This window comes from Amphiura filiformis, chromosome 1 (assembly GCF_039555335.1).
Source record: "Amphiura filiformis chromosome 1, Afil_fr2py, whole genome shotgun sequence".
Lineage (NCBI taxonomy): Eukaryota > Metazoa > Echinodermata > Ophiuroidea > Amphilepidida > Amphiuridae > Amphiura > Amphiura filiformis.
The window spans coordinates 80,224,412-80,242,907 of record NC_092628.1 but is presented as its reverse complement, the minus strand read 5'-3'; the positions used below and the strand labels follow the sequence as shown (position 1 = coordinate 80,242,907).

General features: G+C 35.7%; 1 protein-coding gene across 1 annotated transcript in view; it reads right to left on the bottom strand.

Moving 5' to 3' along the window:
• The window catches only part of LOC140154349 (serine/threonine-protein kinase 36-like), a 51,911-nt gene that overhangs the window by 26,773 nt on the left and 6,642 nt on the right, over positions 1–18,496 (bottom strand). Inside the window, exons 4-14 of the mRNA XM_072176919.1 lie at positions 17,997–18,176; positions 17,424–17,582; positions 17,020–17,061; positions 16,522–16,615; positions 8,807–8,970; positions 7,949–8,221; positions 7,263–7,486; positions 6,107–6,206; positions 5,305–5,396; positions 4,678–4,783; positions 3,866–4,016 (exon numbers count right to left, since the gene is read on the bottom strand). Coding sequence (XP_072033020.1) covers positions 3,866–4,016; positions 4,678–4,783; positions 5,305–5,396; positions 6,107–6,206; positions 7,263–7,486; positions 7,949–8,221; positions 8,807–8,970; positions 16,522–16,615; positions 17,020–17,061; positions 17,424–17,582; positions 17,997–18,176 — 1,585 coding nt within the window. The remainder of the gene's footprint in view (positions 1–3,865; positions 4,017–4,677; positions 4,784–5,304; positions 5,397–6,106; positions 6,207–7,262; positions 7,487–7,948; positions 8,222–8,806; positions 8,971–16,521; positions 16,616–17,019; positions 17,062–17,423; positions 17,583–17,996; positions 18,177–18,496) is intronic.

The following is an 18,496-nucleotide window of genomic DNA, read 5'->3' as shown; positions in this document are numbered from 1 at the left end:
GCTTAAAACTTCCTAAAAAGAATTGAGGTCAAAGGTCATTAAGGGGTCATTTCCGGTCTGAAAGCTAAAAATATTCAAAAAATCACTGTCTTTACAAAATATATAGCAGAGAGTCGCCATTAGCACACATGCATTGCTACTAGCCAGGGTCTTTAGGATGCCTACAGGTTTGGGGTCAAAAGGTCATTAAGGGGTTACTTCCGGTCAAAACCAAAAATGTTCAAAAATTTTTATCTCAAAATGTAAACAGACCAGAATAATATAACCAACATACATGAATTAGTGTTCCCTGATGTATGCATGGTATTTTTATTTTGGGGGTCAAAGGTCATTAAGGGGTCACTTCCTGTTTTTAGCTGAATAACTTCAAGAATTTTTATCTCAAGAACTGAACATGTTAGAATTTTTTAATTAAAATTGGAACAATGCATTTTGTCGGTGTATAAAAGGGTTTTTTTTCATTGAGGTCAAAGGTCATTAAAGGGGTCAAAAGGTCAATCAAAAATTTTCAAAAATCAAAATCCATGTATAAGTTCCGATTAAGCTGAAATTCACCAGGAATATTTCTTATGACATCCTAAGCACAGTGCAAGAGCAGTTGACCCCATCCGTAACCCAGGGGTCAAGTTATAGGGGTCAAATTGCGGCTTGTATTCAGCGTCTGTTGACTCTAGTTTCTTCTTCTTCTTTCTTCTGGCAACCAATCATGCAACTGCATCTAGCTCCGCAAGGGATTGACAGATTTCAACCAAACTTGACCCAAAAGACCACTGGGCTATGCCAAACCTTCCATTTGACTTTGACCTTGCTGTGACCTTTGACCTAGCTATAATGGTCAAAATGTGATTTCACAAAAATGCTACTCCTTCCACAAATTTCATGCAATGATCATGTGACTCATGCATATGAATCAACATGTGGCAGTGCTTAAAACTTCCTAAAAAGAATTGAGGTCAAAGGTCATTAAGGGGGGTCATTTCCGGTCTGAAAGCTAAAAATATTCAAAAAATCACTGTCTTTACAAAATATATAGCAGAGAGTCGCCATTAGCACACATGCATTGCTACTAGCCAGGGTCTTTAGGATGCCTACAGGTTTGGGGTCAAAGGTCATTAAGGGGTTACTTCCGGTCAAAAACCAAAAATGTTCGAAAAAATTTTATCTCAAAATGTAAACAGACCAGAGTAATATAACCATCATACATGAATCAGTGCTACCTGATGTATGCATGCTATTTTTATTTTGGGGGTCAAAGGTCATTAAGGGGTCACTTTCTGTTTTTAGCTAAATAACTTTAAGAATTTTTATCTCAACAACTAAACATAGTGGAATTTTTTTATGAAAATTGGAACAATGCATTTTGTCGGTGTACGTAAGGTTTTTTTTCCATTGAAGTCAAAGGTCATTAAGGGGGTCAAAAGGTCAATCAAAATTCAAAAAAATCAAAATCCATGTATAAGTTCCGATTAAGCTGAAATTCACCAGGAATCTTTCTTATGACTTCCTAAGCACAATGCAAGAGCAGTTGACCCCATCTGTGACCCAAGGGTCAAGTTATAGGGGTCAAAGGTCAAATTTCGAAATTGGTCCAATCGAGCTCAAATTCAACAGGAATTATTCTTACGACATTCTAAACATGTTAAAAATATAATAATATTTATGACCCCAAAGGTCAAAGTTTAGGGGTCAAAGGTCAACTGCGGCGGCTTGTACTCAGAATCTGTTGACTCTAGTTTTTACATGCCTTTGGCTTCCAGGCTAGTTTCTCGGAGCTGGTGAGGTGTATCTGGGTGTAACTTGGTAGGGTGGTGGTAAGTGGCTGCCCTAAGATTTGATGCATTTTTGGCGCTAAAATATGCAAATTAGGTAGCCGATTTGCATATTTAACTTAAAAAATTTTTATGGTTTTTTTTTTTTTGCCATTTCAAGAACTGGTGAGGCGATATTGATGTAACTTGATGAGGTTGTGGTAAGCGGCAGTTTCTCGGAGCTGGTGAGGTGTATTGGGGTATAACTTGGTAGGGTGGTGGTAAGTGGATGCGATAAGACTTGATGCGCAAGTTTTGGCGTAAATTAGGTAGCTAATTTGCATATTTAACTTAAAAATTGTTTTTGGGTGTTTTTTTGTTGTTGCCATTTCGAAGATGTATAGGGATGTAACTTGATGAGGTTGTGGTAAGTGGCAGTCGTAAGATCCGATGCAATTTTTGTCGCAAGATATATGCAAGTTAGTCAGTACATTTGCCTATTTATTTATTTGTTAATTGCTTTTGGCCATTTTTCGAACTGGTGAGGCATATAGAAATGTAATTTGGTGGGGTGATGGTTAAGAGCAGTCTTAAGATCAGATGCTATTTTTGTCACAAAATATGCAAATCAGCCACCTCATTTTCCTTTTTTTTCTATTTTTAAAAACGCTTTTTGCCATTTTTCGGAACTGGTAGGGGGTATATAGATGTAACTTGGTATGGTGGTGGTAAAGGGGCAGTCTTAAGATCCCACATGATTTTTGTTGCAAAATATTCAAATTAGCCACCTCATTTGCATATTTGTTTATTTTTAAAAGGCGTTTTGCCATTATTAGAAGTGGTGAGGCGTATAGAGATTTAACTTGGTGGGATGGTGGTAAGCAATGGTAAGGTGCAGTCTTAAGATCCCATGTGATTTTTGTTGCAAAATTTGCAAATTAGTTACCTCATTTGCATATTTTTTATTTTTAAAACGTTTTTAGCTAGAATAGAAGGCTGACGCTGCGCCAAAACACGTATGTAAGTGAATAATTATTTAATGATAAATGAACTACCACTAAATGTTCCTGTCAGTGCTGCAGTGCAAAACTTCTCATGTAATTCCATCTTTAACATTACATTCAAATAATAATTACATTGTAAATTGGAACTGACACCAATTTTTTTCAGGAATATCTTGTTTTCATTAGGCCTAAAAAAAGTTTGATTGGAGTAACCCCACCGACCCTAAAATAAGGCCCGACCCTGACTTTTCCCCCTTTTTTTTGCAAAAAAAATAATAAAATTTAGAAAAAATAAATAAAAATAAATAAATTTAAAAAAAAGAAGCCTTTGTCAAACAAAATTTACAGCTTAAAAAGTAAAGTTAAAAAAAATGAAGGGGAGCAAACAATGGCCAAAGTTGAGGTTATTCCTGACCAGTTGAGGTTATTCCTTCATGTAATTTTACACGAAATTAGGGTTAGGGTTAGAGTTAGGGTTAGTTTAGGGTTAGGATTAGGGTTAGGATTAGGGTTAGGGTTAGGATTAGGGTTAGGATTAGGCTTAGGGTTAGGGTTAGGATTAGAGTTAGGATTAGATTACACGAAATAATTACATGAAGGATCGACCCAAAGTTGGATTTGATCCATTGAACTCTGGATTGCTGCCTTTGATCCATTGAACTCTGGATTGCTGCCTTTATTTTAACAATAATCAAGATTAGCACTACTGTTCATCAGGTATGAAATTCTGACAAATATTGTACATATATACAGGGCCGAATTTACCTTTTTGGGGACCCTGGGCCAGGCCAAAATTTGGAGGCCCCAATCGCACCGTGAGGAAGACATGGGCACTCAAGTGGCAAAGTTTTTACTACTTTACTAGGACATTTACGCGCAAGCGCGCGAAAAAAATTTCAATTTTAAACTATTTTAGCCCAAATTGAAGCTGAATTTTGCCATATACAATAACCCAGTGAGCGCGAAAATTTTTGCAATTTTTGACACTATTTTTTGTTTTTCGGCTAAAATGGAAGATGCACACTGCACAGGGCAATTTTGGGGGCCCTGGGCCCGGGCCCATCTGGCCCTATGGTAAATCCAGCCCTGTACATATATATTTTGCTATCGTACTTTGAAGTTTCTTCATAACTGCCTCATCCTCCTTGAGTGATGCTAATAGAGCTGGGACTACATCTGCATGGTTAGTAGCGACACCATTATAAAACCCATAGCAGAACTCAGGAGGACACCTGTCTGCTGTCTCACATTGATATATAAAACACTGTCAAGAAAAAAAAGAGACTTGATTGCTTTCATAAATCATTATATGAAATTGACACGATCTGGTCCATGGAAGCCAAAGGAGGCATTTTTGAAAATTGATTCACTATAATTGCCCAGCCAACACACAATATTGTCAGAACGTTGTCATAACTTCATCTTATGATGTTATGACAACATTATCTTATGTTGTGTGTTACTAGTTCTAAAGTTGAGAAATTTTTTACTCCATATATATTTTCCTTTATCTCAATTTCAAATGCCTCTGGCCTCCATGGACCAAATCATGTCACAAATTAGTATGAGGTGATTCTTTAGCTTCACAAAAAATCTGGCAAAAGAATAGCAAATCAGCTCTTCAGTACATTAGTATGACTATTAGACTGACCTTTTTCACTTTAAGTTTGGTAGTGACATCAGTAAACACCATGAGGAATTAGTTTAGTACACAAGATTCAACTGCGGCATTTGTGAAATATGCTAGCACTTTCTTTTTCCCCTTGAACATCAACCCACTTTATCATTACACATTATTGTATTGCATGGACCATCATTATTGATTAAATCTGAGCTCTTGAGACATGCTGAATTAAATTTTATGAATCAAATATATCTTTACCTACAATAATTGAAGTCTAATGTTTTAAACAAAAAATACTTACAAAAATGGCCTGTGCTCTCAATGCGAGTGTCTCGTCTTGCTTCATATTCAGTAACCATGGTAACAAACCAGAGAACCTCAAAGATGATTCCAATATTTCTTTAGCACTAAAGTATTTAAAAAAATTAAGTACATTATATTATGTGTACATGTAATACAGAACAAACACTAAGCATTCTAAAAACAAAATGGTGTCATTATAGACATTATAGAGATGCAAATAAGTCTCAACATGCTCAACTGATGTGGACAATCTGGTGTTGAATTTCTATTTACCTACTTATCCTTCTGGGAAATTCAACATGTAATGTATTAGATCCAGAAATTATATTATTTTTTACTGAGGTCAGATATTATTATGTGACTTTGCAGATGATAAAATGCTTCATATAAATGATAAACATTTAATTTATTACTTTATTAAAATATGAGCAGGATTTACCTATGCCTTGGTGTTAAATCAAACATCTCTTTAATGGCCCTCATCATATTAACAATATTGTAACTGGATGGGACTTGTAATGATCTCTTCAAGGATCACTATTGTATTGTATTTATATCAAACGAAACTGTCATACCCTAGATGTGCATGAAGCTCTTTAAGATATTATTTTCTGAATTGGTATACCTTTCAAGAGTCATCTCCACTGCTATTTCTGACACTGTATAAGCTATGAGTATTCCAACCAGGTCAGTGACTATATGTGCATACCATGGTTGCTGAAAATAACAAAATATAAAGAGTTATTGCTATACCCCATGTTGCTGCCAGTTTGGCGCAGTTTTAGGCCCGTTTTAGGGTGCACAGCAGCCTTTAAAAGAATGTCCCCCTCTCGGAATCATATGCTTGTGGGTAAAGGTAACACAATCGGAACGCTCTCACATTCAGAGACATATTTAGATGTCTCTAACCAACTTAAAGCGAAACAAGCTTTAGTAAGCCATCAGTCCCATGTAAACACAGCCATAACCGCACATGTAGCTTCCAGTCAGTTTCAAAAAGTATAGGGTAATAAGTGTTAACTCATGACCAATCTCTCCTTGTTTTGTTTGGATATTCAAAACTACACCTATTTGCAAACACCTTTCGTACTGCCCAATGTTGGCGCTGTTTACTGTGTAAACAGTAAGTTGGGTTCTGATTGGCTAATTGAATCAAGTCGTCATCACATCGGGTACCTCATTTGCTGAACAAGCTGCGTAGCATTGTGTGACACAGGCACGACTTAGTTTTTTCATGTGATGTGGTCAGTCAGTGCGATAGGTCTTTGAAAAATACTGTAAGTACAGATATGATCTGTTATTTTGGTAGTAGCTGTAATGTAACTATTTCTGATATCCATCATAAACAGAGTGATTTGAAATTAGGTGAAACATACCTAATAAATCCATGTATGAATGCATGTGTTCTCCAAGCCCAACCTACTCACCTCTTTGACTGCTGCATTTTCTTTCAGTTCATCCAACAGGTCAAGAATTTTACTAGGAACACCTACAGCAGTGCAAAACTCCATCAAAGTTTCAACAGACCTGTGGAGAGAAAACCATAAACCATTAATGGTATAATCATTGTATTGAATCTAGTCCAGATTTCCAGGGTTCTTAACTATATTATTTTGCTTGTGGGCCACAAAGACATGAGTTTCAGGGCCAAATACACTTTGTTTTGCTATGCTGACTGTACATTTCAGAGCTATTCATTGGCCAAATGCTGCAATTGGTCAGTGGGTTGGATCTGAAAATTTGTGGGTATCCATAAAACATACAGCAAAGGTAGCACAATTTCTCAGTGCCTCTATTTTCTGTCTTTCTTCTTCTATTTATTTATATATTTAGTTATTAGACTTCATCACTAGTATATATATATAATTATTGCACATCAAAATTTTGAAAAATATAAATATAAAAGCTTTTTTTAAAAAACATGTTAAAAGACCAGCGAATAGGCTGGGACAAACAGGTGTAAATTCACCTCTAGAACCATCCCACCTAGGAAAGACCTAAATAATTTGGAAAAAAGAATGGAATGCCAGGGTCAAGACCTTAAATGGGCCTACAATTTGGGCACTGGCAAGTAGAAAACCAAGTGCAGGTATCAGAAGGAACAAATTTGGAATAAAATTGAGACTTCAAAAAATCCAGAGCTTGATATTTGAAAGAAGAAATGGAATTGGATAATCTGGTTTCCAGAGGCAGCTGGTTCCACAAGGGAACAATGCGGTTGAAGTATGATTGTTTGTGGGATTCAGTCTTACACCTCTGAAAAGATAACATAAGAGGATCCACAGAGAGCCTAGTGGTGGGATGGTTCTGTTGGTTTTACTACATCTAAATCATATTGCCCCAACTTGCATCTATGAAAAAAGCCAAGATCACCGAGTTCCCTTCTGTTTGTTGTTGTTCCTTATCATGATACAGTCATACTGTAAACGTGGATATTTTCATGGAACATCAATTTTCACGCTTTTCGTGCTCAACACAACTACCACAAATTCAAAAACAAGCTAAGTAGTTCAAAATCTGCAAAGCGATAAAACTTTAACGCATAAAAATCAACACTTTCACAGTAATTAATATGGTACCTACCCTTTAAAAGCCAGCAAGTTGCCCACAACTCTTAATATGAGTCTAAGCCTTGAAGCGCCCTCTAGCATTCCTTGAAGTACCTCTTTGATAGTGCTTTCAAGACTAGTAGATAAGTGGTTTACAAAAGCTTTGTCTTGAAGCATCTTAAACACATTTTCAGGATCACATGATTCAGGGTCAGTAGCATCACACAGTGTGTCCCATTCATCTTCACTATCAGCCTCCTACGGAAATATGAAACACAACATTGAAGTATTTCCATGTCCTTAACCTTATCCTCTTTTCTTGTCTTATCCTACATAAGATCAGATTTCTTGTGAAGTAACAGTGCCCTATAATCACATTTCAGATTTTTCTTGAAGACTCGCTCGTGTGTATTAGAAATACAAATTGATCATTTCTGGTGGGTGAGACAGACTGCCAGTGACCTGTATGGAAGATTATTTTAATGCAAAATATAATATATCAAGTCATTGAATGAAATTGTTTACTCAAGCGTGCATGCCAACAAGCTTGCACCCCCCCACACACTAACGGGTAGTTAATTTGAAGCAAGGGACACTATTTCCAATCCTAACTTTAATGCTATCCTGAAAATCAAAATCTCCTATTCCTTATTATCCCTTGGCTAATCGTAATAATACCCATAAGTCTTGCCTACATGTACAAGTTGCTTCATCACCTACCTCTTCCTGTAATTTAACCTGGTCAATACTCTTTCTGACATTTCCCCCTTGTTTCTTCAATACTCTCCTACTTTCCACCTCTACACTAGGGAATTCCTGTTTGTAATCATGTGAGATCCTGTCTGTTCTAGGAGTAGGTTCCACTTCTTTCTCATTACTCCATTGTTCCTCCTCACTTTTAGCTCCTCCTCCTGATGATGGTTTGCTGCTACCATTGGATGCCCCTTTCTCTTCTTTCTTCTTAGCCCAAGCATCTTGTTTTGGGTCTTGAGGCTGTAAGCAATCAAAATCAACTTGATGAGGCAATTGTTTGTTTATCGATGTTCATAGTCAATATCATATCAAACATAGGCATGTTTTTGTCATCCATTTCAGAATAGCACACTGTGTGAAAAATAATATTCTCTTGCATGAGAATCAGACATCTACACCAGTGTACATACTGCTTATTTATTAACATCCAATATATCTAACTTATCTTAACTTTGTACTGGGCAAAATTTTCAAGGGGGGCACAATTTCCAAGTCATCCCGCTGACCGGCGGCTTGAATAACTTTACTGGAACAAATGTGTGCAAAAGTGTTCAATTTTAATGCTAAAATGAGTCAAAATGGTGTTACATAATCAATACGATGGTACCCAGCATTTAATGCATGGAGATGCATTCTTTAAAACAATTTCTGGCAAGTCCTGTGACCTTTTGAAAGAGGCAGTGACCCCAAGGGTTGTAACCCAGTTTAGGAACCGCTGTATTAAATAGTATCATCAACTTTATTTGATGTTTAAGGATTTATGCTCTCAGTCATCACACCTTCAACTGAAATCATGAAAATGTACCACCAAGACATGCATCTTACCTGTTTTTCTGCTTGTTCTCTACCCTTGAGTTTCCTCATAATAGTTGTCCCTGCAGGTACAGTGACAGCTTTAGATTTCTTAGCTTGTTCTTTAGCTGCTCTCTGTTGAGCTGACATCTCCTCTGTGAATGGCTGTGGCAAGTGACTGGTCAGTGAAGAAGATACTAGGGACAAGAAAATTAAACTTACCACTTAAGAAATGAAATATCTTGACAATTCATCTTCAATAATTAGAATACAAACAATCTTAATCATTGATCTTAAAAGACCTTTGTAAGGGAACAACCCAAAAGTTCGATGAAGCCCTATAAACGAAAGTCCTTTCGTTAGTGGGGAGGGGTCAGAAAGTCCGATTACGTTTGTAAAAAAAGTAGTTAAAACATCGGTCAAAGTTGATCTTTTTTAAGGATTTAATATATCATTTTCAAATTTTAGTATTTTCCGAAGTATGATATTGACATTTTACAGTGGTTTCTTCAAAATTATTTCAAATCAATATGGAGTGCAGCACTCGCCACCTGCAACGTCATGTAAGTTCATTTTTAAAGCAGCTGTCTAAGCAAGGAATGCGAGACGTCTCACCTCGAAACCTATTCGCCCCAAAAAAGTTCACCCAATACACATTACATACCACGACCAGTTCGCCCCAATACACGTACATACCACGACCAGTTCGCCCCAATTGACTCACCGTGTATAACGTTGCCGTAGCGTGCATAGTACTAGTAGTGTTAAACATGATGTAAATTACTTATAAATCGCCAGTGTAATAATTTATATAATATAGGCCTATGGCAAAACAAAACATTATATAAAAGAAAATAAAAACAACAAAAACTCTTACTCTTGCGAGTTTTGTGTATTTTTATTTTACCGACTCAAACTCAGTTAAAATAAGTTTGAGATGTTCAAAACTTTCAAAACTTGCCCGGGCCCGCGGCCGTGTGCCTTACACACTGATGTACGATCGATTGCTTGACAAGTAGGCCTAGTATGCTCTCAATTTGATTAAGACCCGGAGGTAGTGCCACAAAGAAGAAAAATGCAATGATTTTGTTTGAAAAACTGGTTAAAGCCCAGTATTAATACGATTTCTGTCAAATTTTAATTTGGTTATTCTTTGCCAAATATTATTATAGTAACAACTGTCAGGAAAGTTTTCTGGTCATTCTAAACTGTGATGTTCTAAAATAATCAAAGATATAACAATTTTTAAATATTAGTCTCAGATAATTATATATTCATCCTCATATAGCTTGATATGGCGTTACAACTCTTTACAATAACTTATTATTATATATATCTTTAATTGAAATGCTATTATTTTAATTATATAATCATAATTTTATAATGTTTCAGATATATTGTACATTGTAATTGACAGTTATCATGATTCATTTTGTTCTTAATTTCTGCAACTTGCCTGTCAATCACAGACTAATTATGATTGATTTAAACACCACGGGACATCTTACATTGTATGCGATGTGTCCTAATCCTCTCAATATGCCAACAATTTTAAGGCGGGATGTTTTAACTCGATGATGTTAATACAAATGTCGGCCTTATTTTATTGATTTATATCATACGCTAATACATAAGCTGGCATAATTATTCCCGGAATATCATGATTATATCGTTATGAACACGACAGAGTGCCGAATACACAAAATTGCTGTTCTGAGTAAACGCCACGGCGTTTGAAAATCTTGGTACCATGCTCGACCAATGGGCTCAATCGATCCAATTTTATATCACAATTTTGCCCCCGAAATACCCATGACCGCAAATAATTAATTCCTCTAATTTAATTTTCTAGATTTTCTGAAAGTAAGAGCGAACTCAGTTTCACCCCATTCAAACTTGCTCAAAATGTTAATCAATGTAATTTGTCAGTCGAGTATACCTGTCTTAATTGTTCATCGAGTGGTTACGGTATTTATTTTATTGAATTCATACTAAAATATGCAACGCAGGTACCATTGCGCCAATTCACCAATTCAAACATCTATTTATTTTTGGTAACAAAGGACCACTTCGTATAACTTCCAAATCTGGGTGCTTGATGTGTGAAAATATTGGATCCAAAACATAATAATGTGTGGCGCCTGGGGCATGTTGCCCTCGTAGTTACTGGTCACTTTTTTAGTTCCAAAAGTTCACAAAGGTTCAATATGCGGTATTTGCGGTATCGCTATCATCTTCAAATAAAGTAGGAAAGTGTTGGAAGTAGTAGGCTACGTAGGCCTACTCGCCGTCAAAAGGGGCCGTATATTTCCAACTTGCTAGCAATGCAAGAATAAGAATATACAAAAAATCATTGAATAAAGATATAAATTACAGGTGACAGGGTGGAGCAGAAACTGTGTATATAATGTCCATGACTGATTATATCTTGTCTCATTATGTGTTGGCTCAAAAATCTAGTGGCCCGCCGGGCCGCTTAATTTCTTTCTGCAACCATAATGGGCCGCAATATACCACTAACCGCATAGTCCGAGGCAAGGTTAATTATTGTCAGGGTTAGGGTCTTATGGTTAGGGTTAGGGTACGGGTTAGGGGTTAGGGGTTATGGTTAGGGTTTAGGGTTTAGGGTTAGGGTTTAGGGTTTAGGGTTAGGGTTTAGGGTTTAGGGTAAGGGTTAGGGTTAGGGTAGGATTAGGGTTAGGGTTAGGGGTAGGGGGGTGGGGTTAGGGGGATTAGGGTTAGGGTTAGGGTTAGGGGTTAGGGTTGGGGTTAGGATTATATCGTATTTAATAGTACTAATATACTAGTAATAGTATATTGTGTGTATGCACTTTATTCCGTAATCAATAAGTATCATAAACAAACACCTTTCTGGCACTGTGAATCATAGCACAGTCGTGTAGGCATTGGACTATGGATACATAGATTGTGGGTTGAACCCCAGGTAAACCGTTGTAGAATTTTAATTCTATCGATTGCTTTTTATTTTATTAAGTAAGAGGAAATAATAATGGTAATAAACTCGTGTTATATCTAGCCTCATAGGCCTATAATTACATGTATGTACTATGTGTTATCGCATTGCGCCCATTATGGTTGCAGAAAGAAATAACGCCGCCGGGCCAGCGTTGTTGGAAGTTTACTGGCCCGATGCAAAATCCACTGGCCCCGGGCCACCGGGCCACTGCTTAAATCCGTCCCTGATCTATAGGTAAGCATTTATGCTCATCATAAAAAGCATGATCGATTTTAGACTTCTCCGTAGTCCACTTGCCAATTGTGCACTACTCTGGCTATTACATTTAAGCTTAAAACTCTGATTTAATTAATGAGTGCACAATTGATAGATTTTCACAACTGATCTTTTTCAGTCACCGTGACGCCCTCTGTTTGTTAGCTTCCCAAGTGGACTACTGACTTTGCCTTGAGAGTTAGGCCAATTTCTGGCCTAACTAAAATTGGTGATGATGTAATGCATCTTTAAAAATGAATCTGGCTTGTGATTGGTCGCCCAGATCTCGTTATTGTTTAAATCCTCCCGACAGCGTACTGGTACCATTATAACTATACATGGTACACAACTATCTAGGGAATGCGGCGCTTTTGTGCTGGTGGATGAACGTATGCATCTAGCGCGTATTGTACCACCATGCTTAGTCTTGTGGTTAGATTTTATTGATACACAAGTATGATTGACAGTGTGAGAGTCCCGGGGTAAACTTCTGCTTAAAAGTGAAAGTCCATAGTCGGTTTTTCGGATAATAAACTGGCAGATTCTAAAATTAGAATTGTTCAGTATTGAAGTGTCATTATAATTATGCCATTATGATATGTTGCATTGAATAATATAAGCCTACGTAGGGCCTATACTTTACTTTTACTGTCACAAATATAATTATATACCGGTAGCCTAAACCTTTTCATAACCATTTTATACTAGTATTTTGATGTAGGCCTACTAAATATCAGTATAATTTCGAGTTCAACTGAATGCGTTCATCATGATTAATAACATTTTTATTTATCAAAAATCGACTATGGCATAGTCTAGATCGATTTAAGAAACGGTTTTCTTATTTTTTTTATATTTTGGTCTATTTCGATTTTAGGCATCATTTTGTGCAAATAGGCGTTTGTGAATTTTAAAAAGTTCATTTTGATGCCTTATATGGTCAATATCTCAAAAATAAGGCCAATATCAAAAAACTAAAAAAACCGTTAATGGTGCCTCAAGATTAAGAAAAAAGAAAAACGAAAATTTTTGGAAAGAGTGTATATTTCTTTTGTTGTAGTATAATTAAATTGCCAAAAATTCACTTTTTTGTGATTTTCTTCATAATTGTAGTTTTTACACCAAAACTGTACTTATATTGATATTCATTGATGTCTTGCCTTCATAAAAATGTATACTTTTATATGTCTTGCGTGAATAATAACAAAGTTATGGCACTTTTACTACATGCGTATCTGAGAGTACACAGCTACCTTAAAGCCACGATTTCTCCGTGATACGGAAAAGCGGAAATATTCACGGAAATCGGGTTTGCCCACGGAAATTTGAAAATGCCACAAAATTGTAAAAACTGTGTAAAATGTCTAACTGTTGTGTTGATTTGCAAAATAAAACAAAGAAAAGTGATTATTTGGCAGTAATCAACCATTAAACAACCCATTTTAGCATTAATTCTAGGCCTACTACAGTAAAGGGTAATACAAAATACACTTATAAAACATGTTTGTTTTCAATTTTCAGTGCTTTATAATTATTGGAAAACGGAAAATCACGGAAATCGTCCAATTTGTAACACGGATTTTAATTTCGTAACACGGAGAAATCGTGGCTTTAGGCCCTATATTATGTTGTAAAAGAATTAAATGGGAAATATTTTCCATTTGAATTATAGCGGAAAGAAAACACATTCGGATTTATGCGCGCATAAAAGTAACATTTTCCAATTCGCGCTCAATTCTTTTATTCTGTTCAATACTGTTCATGAAGGTGTGCGTTGTGTAACTTGGGGTGGAGGGTGTATAAAAATAGTTGTTTTTAAAAGGTTTAGTATGCCTACAACGTCAGAAATCAATGTACGTTCAAACGCATGCTGCATGCACTGCAAGACACCATTAAATCTTTTGGCTGCCTGCAGATCTGACTTTTTCCACAAAAAAAAAGAAGGACGGGTCTTTGGATGTGGGTAAAGGAGCTCGTTACTAATAATATTTTGCCAAAGGATAACCAAATTAAAATTTGACCGAAATCATTAATAGGCCTACTGGGCTTTAATCAGTTTTGCAAACAAAATCCCAACTTTTTTCTTCTTCGCGTGCCTCCCAATATAGGCCTACGTCACATTTCAAAACACGCCCGTAATTCTCGGGTCGTAAAAACATACTCGATAAAATAGATAAGTAACAAAAACCCATATGGATGGAAAAGTACATGATCAAAAATAAAATGTTTTCATAACATAAACATAGTCAGCTCAACTGAATCTCGGGCTGAATCACATGGGTTTCTAAACAAATTCATAGCATTACACGTTTATATATATCACCAGCCAAATTGTTACAAATACTCAACATTTATTTAAAAACAGCACTGCATACTGTCTACTGAAAATATACATTAGTATTAGTTACTTAACGTGAATGGATTGTAAAAACATGACAAATTCATAAAATACATAAATACATTTTAATGGCATAAAATTCATAGAACATCCGTCAAAAATTAATTTGTTTACAAAGACATAGGCCTACAGTAAATAAACAAATTAAACAACACAATGTAAAGTGATTCAATAATATAATAATAATTACGATATGATTAATATATACTAGTACTATTAATAATATTAAAATGATAGTTATTTTTTATTGTTATCATAAGAAAATAATAATAATACTATAATGTTTACTATAATACCGTATTAATTATTATTATATGAATAGGTCGTATTGATTATTCCATAATACATGAATATAAATGCAAACAATTGGAAGTTGTATTGATTGGCCATATGACCGCATGCACTGCATTCACGGCACTTTACAGTTTACACAGTGAGTCAATTGGGGCGAACTTGTCGTGGTATGTACGTGTATTGGGGCGAACTGGTCGCAGTATGTACGTGTATTGGGGCGAACTGGTAGTGGTATGTACTGGTGTGGGGCGAAACGTCCTGACACCCCAGCAAGCATGTTATTTTGGGGTTTTGGTTTTGGTAAAAACTTTTTTAATAATATTAAACTGTCAGGTTATACCAGGGAACTTCGATATCTGGGAATTGCGACTGAAAATATCATCTCTACGAACTGAACTGACATAGGTCAGATTATTTCCCGGCATTTGGTCACATTTAATCAATATGATAAAATATTTTAAATATATTTTATGGTATAAGAACTATTCTATAGTAAATCAGCTATATGAAGTAACTGATGAGGCATAATATAATATGCAGGATATTAATCATCTTGCTATCACAAGGCGTGGCTTGTTACTTCCGCAAATGGCCGTAGTGGTATATCATCTTTTCTCAAATTGTGACCTAGGTCCCGACATTTAACCTGACTCAAGCAGTCTCATCCCCCTGGTTATAAAAAGGTCATGAAAACGTTTTGAAACGTTATATATGAAGACACATAACAAAACTATTTCTAAAATGTTTTCAAAATGTTATTGTAAAATATTTTTTAAAGAACATTATGTTAGAATATTTGCAGGAGGTTATCAAAAATGTTTTAAAAGTTGAATAGGAAAATGTTTCTTACCCTTTATATACCCTTTATATAACCTGACATTTAAACGTTTTCTGGCAACCTTTTCTAATCTTTGGCGAATGATGTCGACAATTTGATACCACTTTTTTTAAAGTCCTATTTTTTTCCGTTCCAAAAAAGAAAATGAAGAAAAATATTTTAAAATAGAATGCAATATTCGTTTCTTCCATAAACATGATCAATATCGTAGCATATCCTAGTCACACCCCTCCACAACCCCATGCACCATATAGCGACGGCCCCTGTATCCTATATGAATACGGGTACGGTTGGAATTTTCGATAATTGTCACTTACGTTAGAGGGGAGGGGGTTAGCCTTCTAACGAAAGGACTTTCGTTTATAGGGCTTCATCGAACTTTTGGGTTGTTCCCTAAAGGAAACCAGTATGACCTCTTTGTCAAGGCAAATTAAAACACCTCAAATATTTGTAAAGGATTGATAATATGTGACCTGCTCCCACGAAATGAGTGTATAGTCACAATTGGGATTTTCAAGGTGTTCCAACTATTGAGTTGATGTTCTTTATTTGAAGAAACATTGGCAGTGGTATGTCCTTTGTGAATGGGGACAGAATTGAATACAGAGTACAGCATATTATGTCCCCATTCACAAAGTACATGCCACTGCCAATAAAGGTGTCTTCAAACAAACAAAATCAATTCAACATTGTAAGCTCATTTCACAGGAGCAGATTACGTACATAGAGTAAGACTTCTATACCAAATGGAAATAGACTTTGCAGGTTGGTCTGATGAAAGTTTTGCTCACCATCAGATGAAAAAGAACATGCTTCAGGTCACTTGTTTCCCTGTAGCATTTTAACTGCTTATCAGGATGAATAGGCCTATATGCCACATTACTTCACCAACTGTCATCACAGATTTTATACAGGAATTTAGACATGTTAGTAACAATCTATGGAGTTTGTTTTCCAAACATACAATAATTTCATATCCTGCTTACCTGTGACTCCGTCTGTTACATATGGGTGATGAAGCAAGTTTGGCCATGATAACCGCCGACTGGGGTTTTTGGTTAACAAACCTTGCAAAAAGTCCTGACAAAAACAATTCAAACAAAGGGGAAAAAGAATGATGAGTACCTCTATGCTTGTTTCATTTTTTTTTAAACTTAGATTAAATTTTACAAAAACAAGACACAAATAACCAACAACATTGGCAAATCTAAAAAAGAGATGAAGCAATGAATGTTATTTCTCAATATGATATCATATCCAGAAGAATGAGAATGCCCTAAATTGATTTGTCTTGTTCACTCTGCATTAAACTGCTGACTTAAACAAGAAAGGTTCCATTTCCTCCCATATCAGAGTGTCGGCAGCTTCATAAAAATGTTTGCATCATGTTAATATCAAATAGCACTATGTCAATTATGACCTGAGTTAATTAAGAAACCAGCTAACAAGTAAGTAAATAAATAAGAGCAACAAACATTTCTTACCTTGAATTCAGGACTCATATTCTTTGGCCACTTTACTGGGTCCTGAAAAAGAAATTTATAAAATGATTGCGACAACTCATGAAATGACTTGCGATGTATATTTACCACAAAAATCAAAGCTAACAAATACTCAATCTTTCATTTTACCAAAAATTCTAACTACTCCACTAAAACATGTTGTCCTTAGTTGTACCGATTTTTCAAACCTAAACAAATCAGGGAGATTATATTATTAGGGAGATTATGTATTCTATAACAGGCTTTAACCAGTATTGAAGTGCTTTTGAACTCCAAACTTATTCTTAGGACAATTAAATGAACAAAAGACATCATCATAGATTTCTGATCCTGCAACATCAAGAACAATGATCCATATAATTTGTTTCTAAATCCCATATAAATACCTTAATGATAAGGCTGACAAGTTGAAATATACTATTGGTGTAAAAGGGTGGTGTACCAACAAACAGCTCATACAAAATACATCCCAGAGACCAGAGATCAGCAGTGTGATCATATGGTTTCTCCTCTACCAACTCAGGAGCCATGTACAGTGGTGTGCCCTGCAACAACAACAAAAAAAAACTTTGAACATTATTCTTAATTAAAGTTGGGTCAATGGGTCAATAATGAGCATGTTGCTTTGTGGGCTAATGCTGGGTATAAGCAAACCAGCAGCATAGGTATGTATTCAACTTTGAGTGGAACAGTGTGACCAAGACCAGTATTAAAATGTGGCTTTTTGTTGCTATACATTAATTATTTCACACTGTAAAACATTTCGAAGCCTATATTATCTTGTTTTAAACAATGTGAATAGATAAGTGTAATTACACAAGAAACAAAACTGCAAAATACTGTTAACACAACCATTATCTGCCAATATACTCATACAGTATAATATTGTATCCCTCAATTCATTATATAATTGGCTAATATAAAAGGAAAAAAATGGAATTAAGTTGACAATATTTTACCTTGATAGATGTCAATACTAATGTATTGATACTCATAGCCCTGGCAAAACCAAAGTCACACAATTTAACCACTCCTCCTTTGCCAAGAAGTATATTCTGTGGCTTCATATCTCTATGTAGGATACGATGGGCATGTAGGTAGTACAGTGCTGAAACTAACTGACATGCTATCACCTGCACCTGTAAAGCAACCAAAATGGAAAAAACTAATGTTATGTTTTGTTTGCTTTGAAATCCTTTCATTATATACTAATGTATTCCATCACAGGCCATACACACTCAATAACTTGTTGATGCCCGTTCTGGATGATACAACATCAGTAAAAGCTATTATTAGAAAGATAGACCTATATTTGTCATGTGTGCTTTTGGCTATTCTCTTGTCCAACATGTTTTATTTCAAAGGAGCATTATTATTTGAATATATTTTTCCTTCCCTTTTTTCCTTGATTGTGTTTGTTTGTGTGTGTGTTGGGGTGCATTTTCATATACATACATGC